Raw genomic sequence first — 12310 nt, forward strand, 5'->3', positions numbered from 1 at the left:
CTTCACTGTGGACCCCTCTGCTCCTCCACAGTCCTCCAACCCGTGCCGTGGGTGCCTTTTTCCTTCCTGTAGCCTAGAAGTGTTGTCGTGCTAGCTAGGGAAATTCAGCATTTAAAAGGGCCAAAAGTACCGGCTGGGAAGTGTTAAATTTTCCCAACGCCGCCCCTGTGTTTTCAACTTTTGCCACTGAAAGTGCAGTCCGTGACCCAGCAGTGTCAGCATCACCCAGGAGGACGGAAATGCAGATCTCCGCCCCACCCCACCGCTGCCAGGGGGAAGCTGTGCCCTGACAGTATCCCGGGCGATGGGGGTGCACGGCCCCGTTTGGGAAGCGCTGTGTTAAGGCAGGTCTGCAAAGGTAATTCCTACAGTTGGTTCAGAGGCGCTGCCTTTCCTCAGGACGACTTGCATTTGAATGGCAGCTGCATAGTGGAGGGCTGTAGAGGCCACAGGAGCACTTACACATTGCGTGACACACACACACACACAGCGGTCATTCAGCCCAGAGTCACTAAGTGCCGGGCTCCCTGCTAGGCTCTGGGAACAGAGAGGTGAGTGACACGGGTGCCCTGCAGGAGGGGAGCGTGAGAAGCGCTGCAAGAGAGCCAGGTGTGGTGTTTAAGCCAGAGCCCAGAGGAGGGTGCTCCATGAGGATGAAGGGGGGGACGGTCCAGATGGAGCAGCCGGAACTAGAGCTGTGAAGGCTGGAGAGAGCCCAGAGGAGGGTGCTCCATGAGGATGAAGGGGGGGGCGGTCCAGATGGAGCAGCCGGAACTAGAGCTGTGAAGGCTGGAGAGTGGCTCCTCGGGCTAAGGGGAGGGGGTTGGTGGGGGAAGAAAGTCGAGGCGGAGGCAATACCACTTGCTTACAATTGTCCAGAGAGGGTGTGTGGGGCTTGGCCAGAGAGAGAGAGAGGGGAGGGGGCCCGGCCCTGGGAGCTGGAGGCCTTTCCTCCTTGTGTTTCTTTATAATATTCATGAATGCGTAAAAGGATATTAACGTACTGCATGATTTGTCTCCCACCCAAGCACAGCAGCAGTGGTGTACAAACCCCTCTCGTAGGGAGGGGCTTATTCTTATCCTAATGAGCTCCCTTTCCACTCCTGAGGACACTGAGTCCCAGAGAGGGGACAGGATGTGCACAGTGCCCTTGGCATGGAGTGCTGGGCCTGGCCTTGGCTGCCGTCGACTCAAACCCCGTCCTCTCTCCGGTACCCCCGGCTGCTTCGACTCAGGAAACGGAAACAAATGTGCCACAGAAACAGTCTTTGACAACAAAGGTGCCACGTCACTGAGGAAAGAAACTCTGCCCTCACGGTCCCTCCTTCCCTGCCGGGCACCCGCAGCAGGTGCTTGTGTCCGAAGCATGAGAAGCCTCGCTGTCCTGGGACTGGTGGTTTCCAAATGACTCTTCCCTGGGTGACGGACCAGGCTGCAGAGAGCTGACGGCACGTGGTCCTGAGGCCCGGCGTGGCCGAGATTGGGCTTTCGTCCTCTCGCAGGAGCGACGGGGAACCACAGACCGCTGGGTCTTCTGGCCTTGTACCCGGGCTCCTCACCGCCGCCATCTGTAAAACCAGGTTTGTTTCATTTTCTGTAGGGATGGTGCGGCCTCTCTGAGCTACCGTGTCCTGGATGGGCCCGAGAAGGTTCCTGTCGTGCACATTGATGCGAAGGGCTTCCTGGTATCAGGGGCTGTGATGGGGACGTCCACAATTGAAGTGACTGCACAGGAGCCTTTTGGGACCAACCAAACCATCATTGTTGGTGTCAAGGTAGGATCATGTTTTCCCCATTTTTGAGCAATAAAAACAGTGGCACTGAGGTAATATTTCCTCCCTCTCAGGTGTTGAAGTGAATACATTCACCTTCCAGCTGAGAAATCTGAGGTAGGAACATACGTAAGAATAACTCAGGGGCAAAGATCTTAGACAGATAAAAATCCACAGCATCTCTGGCCAACAAAGGCAAAGATCTTTGGAGATCATTGATTCCAAGTACTTTGTCTTTTGGATGGGGAAACTGAGGCCCAGTGAGGTCCACGATTGGCCTGAGGTCACAGAGCTGGGATTGGCACCATAGCTTCCTGACCGCTGTGCCGGTGCTCCGCCCGCCGAGCCCGGCCACTGACATCACCACCACGATGGGGAGCCCCTGCTCTGGGCCAGCCCCACGCCTGGAACACAGTCAGTTCTGAAGAGCCTCAATTGATGTGCTTGAGCCTTGCCGTGCAAGTCATGACATCCAGTACATGACGTTCAGTGCAGCTTTTAAAGTGAGGTGTTCCGTTTTACAGACAAGGAAACTGAGGCTCACAGTGGGACTGACTTGCTCCAGATCACAGAGGCGTTGAGAGCCAGAGTCTGCCTGGCTTGGGATTGTGTCCTTCCGTCACATCAAGGCACTCGCCTCTGCTTTCTGTGCTCTGAGGGTCAGGCCTTCCCTGTGGGTGTTCCTCGGTCAGGTCCTGGGCTTTGTCCTGAGTGGAATCTTCTTTCCATGTCTCACTATTGCCGCTTTTTGAACTCTAGATGACAGAACATGAATGCCCACTCGAATCTCCAGGCTCTGCCTGGGTCCCAGGCCTGTTCCATTAGTGAATTTCTTTTTGGTTCAAGGTGGGTTCCTGGCAGGACCACTCTCCACCCTAAGCTAGTTTTAAGTGACTGAAAGTGACTGACAGGTCATCCTATTTCAACAAATATGCATTAAGCCCTTGTTGTATACCAGATTCTAGATCACTTTGTCAAAGAAATTTGTACTTTTGGGGCTTTTTGGCCACATTAGATTTCTACCTGGAATCAGAGAACCAAGGCTGCTGTTGATGGAGCTCGGGTTCTTTGGGCTCCAGAAACCCCCATTTTCCTCCTTCCCCGGTCACTGCAGGCACCAACGGCCTATACTGCCTCTGCCATCTAAGAGGGCGTTGCTGCTGCTTTAAATGCCTGAAAGACAGGTCCTCTGTGGAAACTGGAATTAGCAGCTGGGGGGCCCTTTTTTGCAATTTGAATAATCTCATTTTTCCAGGTTGTGGATTTTGACTCTCCGGGATCGGTTTTCCTGCAGTGAGGCCCACGGTGTCGGGAGATGGGAACCTCCTCGCTAGGCTGGGCCACTCTGGGGAGCGAGGACTTTCCTCTTCTTATGAGCCCTAAGTCAGTCCAGTCCCCAGCTGCTCCTGAGATGGGGACCTGTCGGGTGCAAGGGTCTCCTCGGGAGGTGGGTTTCCCAGGAGCCAGTCCCCAGTGCTGAGACACCATCACACCCACTGTTGTCTCTCAGGTGTCTCCTGTGTCCTATCTGAGATTTTCCATGAGCCCTGTCCTGCATACCCAGAACACGGAGGCCCTGGCAGCCCTGCCTTTGGGGATGACTGTGACCTTCACTGTGCACTTCCATGACAACTCCGGAGACATCTTCCACGCTCACAATTCAGTCCTCAACTTTGCCACTAACAGGTTGGGTCTGGGTGATGCTTATTTCTCCTACAAAGGCCTTTCTGCGCAGTACTCAGACCGAACAGATAGAGGCCACTGGAGGTGGCCCAGAGAAGCTAGTGCCGTGGAAGGACGATGGTTATCACTGTGCTCGGTTTCCAAAAGAAGGGGCCCGCTACGCCATGCAGGGTCACAGAGGGGGACCCTAGGGCGCTGCAGCCCAGCTCAGAGAAGACACAGTGAGCATGGGTCCCCAGAGAAAGGAGCAGGGTGTGGGGCAGGGCTCCAGGGAATGCGCCCTGAGAGCCAGAAGATCGTGCCCAGGTGTTGGTGACCCTTCCAGCCTGGGCTTCCCACAGGCCCTGCAACAGATGTGTTTCAGGGACAGGTGTTAGGGGCATTGCCTTTTGGGAAGAACCAGGCTTTGGTGTCAGGCCTCCTGCTAGCCCCAACTCTGCCCTTTGTGGGGCCTGTGAGCTTTGGCAAGGCAGGTCACCCCCCAAGCCTGTTTCCACACCTGTCATGTGGGGAATGTGGCCTAGTCCCCAGGGCCTTCAACTGAGGGGTGGCTCTGTGTTGGCAGTGTTGGCCTCTGTCACCCTTGATGCACTGCACAAGTCCCTCTGCCCTCTTGTGGCAGGAGTCCCTCCTAGAGACCCAGTCAGACGCAGGGTCAGAAGGCGAGTGGAGGTAAGGGAGACAGCCAGAGACCCTGATCCTTACCCCCCCAGTCAGCCGCTGCTGACTGAGCATGTGCCACACGCCAGGCACCGAGCCAGGTGCTTCACCCCTGCTGCCCTCGCTTGTGCTCACACCAGGCCTGCGGCACAGGAACGTCCCACTCCCATGTCACAGTGGAGGACACGGGCACAGGCTGTCATTTGTCCCCATTACACAGCCAGGTGCGGCCTGTGCTTCCCTAGCATGTCTGCTTCCCTGCTGGGAAGAGGCCAGGACACTCTGTGGAGCACGTTCCTCCCTGGGCTGTGGCAGCTGGAGTGCGGGGATGGCGATGCCAGCAGTCCTGGCCGAGGGTTGCGGGCTCCGTCTGGGCAGGCAAGCAGGCGACCAGCTTGCTCCGCCTGCCTGGGGGTCCTTGGTGACCTTGAGGTGGAGCAGCATCTGGTACCTCAGCTGGCAGAAAGTGTTGCTCAGCTGAGGAGCTAGACTGTCCATCTCCTGCTGGAACTGGGGCTTCTTTCTGGGGACTGAGAGCCCCCTCTTTCCCCTGTGCCTAGAGATGACTTTGTGCAGATTGGGAAGGGCCCCACCAACAACACCTGCATCGTCCGCACAGTCTGCGTGGGCCTGACGCTGCTCCGAGTGTGGGACACAGAGCACCTGGGCCTCTCTGACTTCGTCCCCTTGCCGGTCCTGCAGGCTATCTCCCCAGAGCTGTCCGGAGCCTTGGTGGTGGGGGACGTCCTCTGTCTGGGCACTGTTCTGGTCAGCCTGGAAGGTAAAGGGCATCCTGACCCAGGGAAACCTGGGGTGTGATTGGCAGGTGCAGAGTAGGTTGGGCCCTGGGGACGTGTGCAGGGACCCTGCAGGATGCTCCAAAGCAGCGCTTGGGAAGCTGCTGCCCGAGGGCCAAGTCCAACATGCTGCCTGGTTTTGCAAGTAAATTTTTCCTGGAACCCAGTGTGCCTGTTCATTTGTGTGTTGTCAGTGGCTGTTTTCATCCCACCACTGCCAGGCTGAGCAGCAGCAGCAGAGTCATGGGCTGCATGGGGCAAAATATTTATCATCTGGCCCTTTGCAGAAAACACATGCCAATCCTGCGCTAGAACAGCACCGTGCGGTAGGATTTCCTGCTCTTATGGAAGGTCCTCCATCTACACTGTGTGACTCAGTAGCCTCCAGCCAGCGAGCACGTGGGATGTGGCTGACGTAACTGAGGAACTGGATTTGCTATTTCCATTAATCCCTTGGTGGTTGGCTGCCAGCTTGCATAGCACAGGCGAGGAGACTTAAGCAAAGGACATTGGGCCAGTTTAGTGGCTTCCAAATTTCGGCCACTCCCATGCCATCCGTCCATCCAATGATTTACTTTGTTTTCAAACCGGCGCCACTCTTTTTACCTCATTAGGTTTATTTGAAAAGGAAATTAAATACTACCTTTAAAGACAAACAAACACAATTTTCCATAAATAGAATGTGGTTGTTGAGTCCTTTTATTGTATATATTGTATGAGGTGATTGACTTTTAACTCAGAAGTGCTGTGTAGTGACAGCTCTGAGCCTGACACCTGCTGTCTGTTTGCTAAAAAGGAACTGATGGGGGGCAGGGGCTGCAGAGGGCGGGGCCTGGCGGCAGCGCCCAAACCAACCCAGGGCAGGAGCCAGGTACAGCTTCCTGCCAGATGGGCAAGACAGTCCAACAGGGAAGAGTTGGGGAGGGGAATTAGGGCCACAGCCATGCGGAGGGCAGGTGTGGGCAGTAGAGAGAGGGTAGCAGCGGGGGCTGTCTCCTCAGGTGGGTGAGTGAGCACCTCGGGTGAGTCCTGGGAGGGGAGGCTGGCCCAGCCATCCAGGCGAGCAGGGCTTTGCCTGGAGTGTCCAGACATGGGAACGGGACTGGCACTCAGGGCTTTTCCCTCAGGCCTCTCGGGAACCTGGAGCTCCTCAGCCCACAGCATCCTCCACGTGGACCCCAAGACTGGCGTGGCTGTGGCCCGGGATGCGGGATCTGTGACCGTCTACTACGAGGTCGCTGGACACCTGAGGACGTACAAGGAGGTGGGTTTCAGGGCAGCCGAGCTCATGTGGCTCAGTGGCCTGTGAGGCGGGGCTGACGCTCTCAGAGGATTGTGAATACCTTTTCTTTAGGAAAATACCTGTGATTCTCGTTTGTTTAAGAAAGAAACCCAGCGCTGTCTCGGGTTGGAATCTGGGAATCATGAGTCTGGGATCGGCCACCCACTCTCTACGCGGTGGGGACAAGTTAGTTCCCTTTTCATCCCTGGCCTCCGTCCCCGTGTGCATAAGGCTCCGACGATGAGACGTGACCTCAGAGGGTTGGTTCCAGCTCCTACATGCTGGGGTCAGGCAGCCCCAGTGTGGGCGCTTCTGGGGAACCAGGGCCGTGGCTGGGGCAGCATAGCGACTCCCTGTCACTGGCAAGGGGGAACCTCCCCCGGCAAGTCCCATTTGGGGTCTTTCTGGAGGTAAACAGAACCCATCCTCTCTTGTGTTTCTCTCCAGCCGAGAATGAATCAGTGAGCAAAGTCTGGCTGAGTTCCAAATGTGTCTCATTTTTAGAGCCAGCATGTGCTTTATGGAATCCAGCAGTTTAACCTAATAGTTTGCATATTTAGTGCTGCGGCTGTGCGGTTTGGGCCAGCCGGTTGCAGACAGATGCACCGTGTGACTGTGACCATAGCACTGTGCTATCCCAGAAGCAGCCTCTGAGAGTGGGGGGGTCAGGCATGGCACGGGCAGAGGTGTGTGAGGTTCAGGGGCAGAGCCTCGGGTGGGGGCTGAGGGTCTGGAACGGAGGGTTTGGGGAAGTGGGGTCTGGCTTTGTGATCAGATCATGAAATGCACCGGATTCCGGGCAGTTCAGTGCAGGTTAAGAGTGTGGGCTCTAGAGCCAGGCTGTCTGAGTCCAATCCCAGCTTGGCCACCGGGAGGCTGTGTGACCTTGGGCAAGTTAATGCACCTCTCTGTGCCTCCATTTCCTTGCCTGTAAAATGGAGATAGTAGCGTTGTGAAGATTCAGTGAGTTATTGATAACATGTGAAGCACTTAGAATGGTACTTCACACATGGCCAGTGCTCAGTAGATACTATCTGCTCCTGTTGCCATTTCACAGTAAAGAGGTTGAAGCCCATGCTGGACTTCCTGGATTTTATTTTTAAGGAAAGATTGACAGAGATGAGGGGTGTGTTTGGAAAGTTTGCTCCGCATGAGGTGGAGCTCGAGAGAAAGGGGGTCAGTGCAGGGGAACCAGCCAGCAGACTGAGGACAGGACCTGGCTAGGACCACTGGGTGGGCCGGGTGACCATCTGGAAGTGGGGCTTGAGGGGAGGGAGGGCCGGGGTGACCAGACTGATGATGGTCCTGCACTGCGGCATGGAGCACAGAAGTGGGGGCCGGCATGGGGGCAAGGAGGTGAGGAGTCTGGGCCGAGGGAGTTAGAGGTGGCTGTGGCCTCTCTGGGTGAGGCTGGGTGGCCCACCGGGCAGTGGTGTCTGGAGCTCCCTGAGGAAGGCTGGGGGCGGGGTGGGACATGGGGTGGAGCCTCCAGCCCAGAGATGGAACCCTGGGAGTGGGGGGAGCACCCAGGCTTGTGCAGGGCAGGAGAGGGTGGGGGAAGGCCTTGGGCCACTGCTTGGAGGGGAGCAGGAGATGGGAGGAGACTGCAGCTGGCAGTCAGGAGGAGAAAGGACACCCTGGGACAGGAGAGGCAGGGCTGGGCAGCGGAGTGGGGTGCAACCTGCGGTCAGTCCCTGGGGATGCATGGTGTTAGGAGGCGGTGCCTTGGCAGCAGGAGCCCTGGGGCAGTTCGGAGGTGATGGAGGCCCACATTGTGCCCCAGCACACAGTGGGCGCTCAACCAGCTGCCTTGCCTGCCTCCCCAGATAGTAGTCAGCGTCCCTCAGAAGATCGTGGCCCGTCATGTCCACCCCATCCAGACCAGCTTCCAGGAGGCCACAGGCTCCAAAGTGATTGTCGCTGTGGGAGACAGAAGCTCTAACCTGCGAGGTACAGAATGAGGGGGCTCGCGTGGTCTTTAGAGAACCTTTGAGGCTCCAGGGAGCAGGGAGGTGGTTTCTCGTGCCCTTCCTAGAGGGTTTTATTAGCTTTTCCGGTTCAAACTCAAACCAACTCCAGAGAGAGCATTTAACCCACCTCCTCCATGCCTTTCAGCCTTTCAGAAATCTGAGTCCTCCACAAGCCCAGCAGGAAAGGAATTGTCATAAAAGAGCCCAGCTCCCGAAGTTGCCTGTTTCGGAACTGGAAATGCAATTTCAGCCCTAGGGCATCAGAGCAAAGAAAGCCACAGTTTACCACCATTGATCCCAGAAACTAATGACTTAGCAGACTAGTCACTGATTTTGGTTTTTATAATTGCTCTCCCAAGTCATGCATAGCACATTCAACCCATCCCCTGTCCGTGACAGCCCTGGACAGCAGCTGTCAGAAATAAATAAGCCAGGCCGGGCGTGGTGGCTCACGCCTGTAATCCTAGCCCTCTGGGAGGCCGAGGCGGTTGGATCGCTCGAGGTCAGGAGTTCGAGACCAACCTGAGTGAGAACCCATCTCTACTAAAAATAGAAATAAATTATCTGGACAACTAAAAGTATATATAGAAAAAATTAGCCGGGCATGGTGGCACATGCCTGTAGTCCCAGCTACTCGGGAGGCTGAGGCAGGAGGATCGCTTAAGCCCAGGAGTTTAAGGTTGCTGTGAGCTAGGCTGACGCCACAGCACTCACTCTAGCCCAGGCAACAGAGTGAGACTCTGTCTCAAAAAAAAAAAAAAGAAAGAAATAAGCCAATACAGGCTGTTTTTCTAAAACCACCTACACACCTTGTAGAATTAAATACCACTCTTCTTGTTCTGATGCGTGGGACAGCTTTTTTGTTTCCTGGTAACCTGTCCTTTCCTGCGTCAGGGCAGGGGCAGCTCTCTGCTGCTGGCCAGTGACACTCAGTGTATTAGTGGAGAACCAGTGCCTCCTAACGTGCAGAGTCAACATGCCTTCGTCCCCTGGTGACAGGGACAGGAGACACGCATCAGTGGGCCTGGCCTGTCTGCCGTGCCCCTGGATGCACACTCTAGAATAAACGCTGCAGTGCTGATCTGAAACTCCCCGTGATTCAGCATGACCCCTGCTCTGTATAACTCATCCTTGGCTTTTATCACCTGTGGCTCCATCCCCAAGCTCTGGGCAGCCCTGGGCCTCCGCGTGGGAGGCACATGCACGCAGGTGGCTTTCTTGGATTGCTCTCATTCTGGGGTTTGGGTCTCCCGGGCCTGGGTGTGGTGGCCGGCAGGCCTGGTCACACCCTCTCTCTCCCTCCCCCTCTCTAGGTGAGTGCTCCCTGGCCCAGAGGGAAGTCATCAAGACCTTGCACCCAGAGTCCCTCCTCAGCTGCCAGCTGCAGTTCCAGCCAGCCGTCTCCGATTTCCCAGCACGTGATTATCTCACCGTGGAGCCAGGCTTTGATGCTGCTCTGGGTAAGTTTGCCAGGAGTTGAAAGTGAAATGGACTTACAGAGGGTCTTTGCCCTGTGGACATGTCGGGTTCGCTGCGCGTTCAGCTCACGGCAGCCGTCTGTCCGGAGCAGCAGAGGTTGTCAGGAGCCCAGCCTGGGGATTGATGCCAGGGTCCTGGCCTCTGTGGCTCCAAGTGGCCGCCAGGAGGGGGTGGCCTTCCTGAGCTGGGTCATGGCTGTTCTCACCACCACCTACACCCATGGGAAAGGATGCAGAGTTCAGAGCGGAAAACCCCGGTGGGGTCAGAGTCCTCCTCTGCTGTCCCTGCCGTTCTGCCTGTGGGGGTGGAGGCTGCTCCCCTCCCGGCCTCCTCTCCTCACATGGGGATGATGGGGCCTTGCTCTGCCTGCACGGAGCAAGTGAGAGGTGCCGGCGTGTCCTTAGTGTGAATAGTTAAGGGCTGTCCTGAGGGCTGGAGCCTAACTGTTGCAAGGCTGGGAGACCAGCACGGTGGAGCTGAGGCCACACCGTGGGCTGCTGTCACTGTCTGGGAGATGTGTCCTGTGGCACACTCAGTGCTGGGCCCGACCTCAGGGCCTGGCACACAGTGGGTCCTCGGTTCGTGGTTCCAGTGCCCTATTTAGTCCCTAATGCTGCCCCAGGAGTGTCACTTAAAGGATGATCCAGTGACTAGGGGATTCTGAGACATTGAGGGGGACTGCTGGTCACAGGGTGTCCCAGGTGGGTCAGGGGGCCCTGAAGGACAACTTCTAGGAAGGCTTTTGGAGGAGGTGACTTCTCACCTGGGCTCTGGAGGATGCATAGTTGTTCCCCAGTTAGAAAAAGAACAACATCGGTGTGCAAGTGGGAGAGGGCACAAGGTGGACCACCCTTGTCTCTGCAGGCCAGTACCTCTGCTCAGTCACCACACGCAGGCTGACAGACAAGCAGCTGAAGCACCTGAGCATGAAGAAGACAGCTCTGGTGGTCACAGCCTCCCTCTCTGGCAGCCACTTCTCCACAGAACAGGTCGGGGCTGAAATGCCCTTCAACCCAGGTCTCTACACTGACCAGGCTGAAATCCTTTTGAGCAACCAGTACACTAGCTCCGAGGTCAAGGTCTTTGGTTCCCTGGAGGCTCTGGAGAACTTGGAGGTGAGTGGCATCCTTGGGCCTCCGTCAGGCCTGAGTTGGGCAGCAGGAAGGGCCAGGAAGGAAGAGGGGTGTGATGTGGACATCCTGAGCCTCCTCTCTTTAAAATTAAGACTGACAATCAGGCATTTTTTAAGAAACTGAAACAGTCTTAACCCTTTTCCTTTTTCTGTAGCAGTGTTGCCATTATCAGCCCCTGTGATCTTAATTTCCATGATTCCTGCTGGGCTTCCCCAGCTCAGCCTGCAAGGGAGCACTGGGCACACAGTACGTGCTCAGGGAGCGTGGGGGGTGTGCAGTGAGTGGACGCAGGGCAGGAGCACTCAGCCATGGAGCAGGAAGACAAGCCCTAGTCCCCTCTCTCCAGGCCTCACTCCCCCATCAGATAAGTCAGGTTTACCTGATCTCTAAGGTCTGGATCCCGACACGCCTGGGGAGAGCTCTGGGGTGATAAGATAATGGAGCTCGCTGGCTGTCCTGCCTGCTGCTCCTCTTGTCTTGCCGCAGCAGACGGGGCTCACTGTGCTTAGAGAGACACAGGGAGCATGTGCCTTGTGGGCGAGGGAGGACGGCCAGCCCTGCAGGGGGCTGCTGGAGGTGGGCCAGGGACCAGAGCTCTGGGCTGCCCCCTCGGAGCATTGGTGCTCGATGATATGGCATGTTGGTTTAGCATTGTTGACACAGTACTTCGTGAGAGTTCAATGAGTCTGATTTGCCCTTTCCTTATGGACAGTGTTTCCTGACCTTGCTGACTGCGCACTGTCCATGAGCAGTGCCCAGGTGTCATTACTTGCCTAGGAGGTGTGACTTGGGCAGAGGTCCCCACCCGTAACGTATCCTTCGGGCCCTGGGAGGGAAGCCCAGCGTGTCAGGCTGATACGGGGGTGCTCCAGAGATGGGGTGCACAGAGCTGCATGCCCGCCTGGGAGTCTTCAGCCCCACTTGGAGGTCCCTCCACTGTCTGCAGAGCATGTTCCCCCCAGCCCTGACGTCTCTCCCAGGTGAGGTCCGGGTCCCCCGCCGTGCTGGTCTTTGAGAAGGAGAAGTCTTTCGGGATGCCCAGCTTCATCACATACACGGTTGGGGTCTCAGACCCCACGGCTGGCAGCCAGGGGCCTCTGTCCACTGTCCTGACCTTCTCCAGCTCTGCGACCAACCAGGCCATCACCGTCCCAGTGACTGTGGCCTTTGTGATGGATCGCCGTGGACCTGGTCCTTGTGAGTTATAGGATGACATCAGCTGGGACAGAGCTGGGTGGGGAGGGACAGGCTGGAGTGATTCTGGGTGTCAGAAAAAACCTGGGTGTGAGAATTGGAGGAGTCAGAAATGCAGACTGTCCCTCAGAGTGATAGTGGCTTGTTGGGGCCATCATGCCTGCTCTGTCCCCCCAGCTCCCTGTCTTCCCTCAGCGTGGCAGCCACCGGGACTGTGCCCCTCCTCTGCTAAGCAGCCTACCGTGGCCCCGACCTCCCCCTGGGGAAAGCCTACGTCCCTGCAGTGGCCCCTAAGATCCCATGCAGTCTGCCTTCTCCACCCATTTGTGACTCATCTCCC

General features: G+C 56.6%; 1 protein-coding gene across 3 annotated transcripts in view; it reads left to right on the forward strand.

Annotated features, from left to right (window-relative positions):
- Positions 1-12310, forward strand: part of LOC123638121 (nuclear pore membrane glycoprotein 210) — a 110743-nt gene that overhangs the window by 93957 nt on the left and 4476 nt on the right. For 2 of the 3 annotated variants that reach the window (XM_045551490.1, XM_045551491.1), the window contains exons 30-37: positions 1601-1775; positions 3283-3458; positions 4676-4896; positions 6040-6176; positions 8021-8144; positions 9478-9624; positions 10508-10758; positions 11757-11973. In XM_045551490.1, the coding sequence (XP_045407446.1) occupies positions 1601-1775; positions 3283-3458; positions 4676-4896; positions 6040-6176; positions 8021-8144; positions 9478-9624; positions 10508-10758; positions 11757-11973 (1448 nt within the window). Of the gene's footprint in view, positions 1-1600; positions 1776-3282; positions 3459-4675; positions 4897-6039; positions 6177-8020; positions 8145-9477; positions 9625-10507; positions 10759-11488; positions 11974-12310 lie in introns of those variants that run through there. The other variant, XM_045551492.1, reaches the window with a different exon arrangement.

The sequence above is a fragment of the Lemur catta genome, chromosome 5 (genome assembly GCF_020740605.2).
Source record: "Lemur catta isolate mLemCat1 chromosome 5, mLemCat1.pri, whole genome shotgun sequence".
NCBI lineage: Eukaryota > Metazoa > Chordata > Mammalia > Primates > Lemuridae > Lemur > Lemur catta.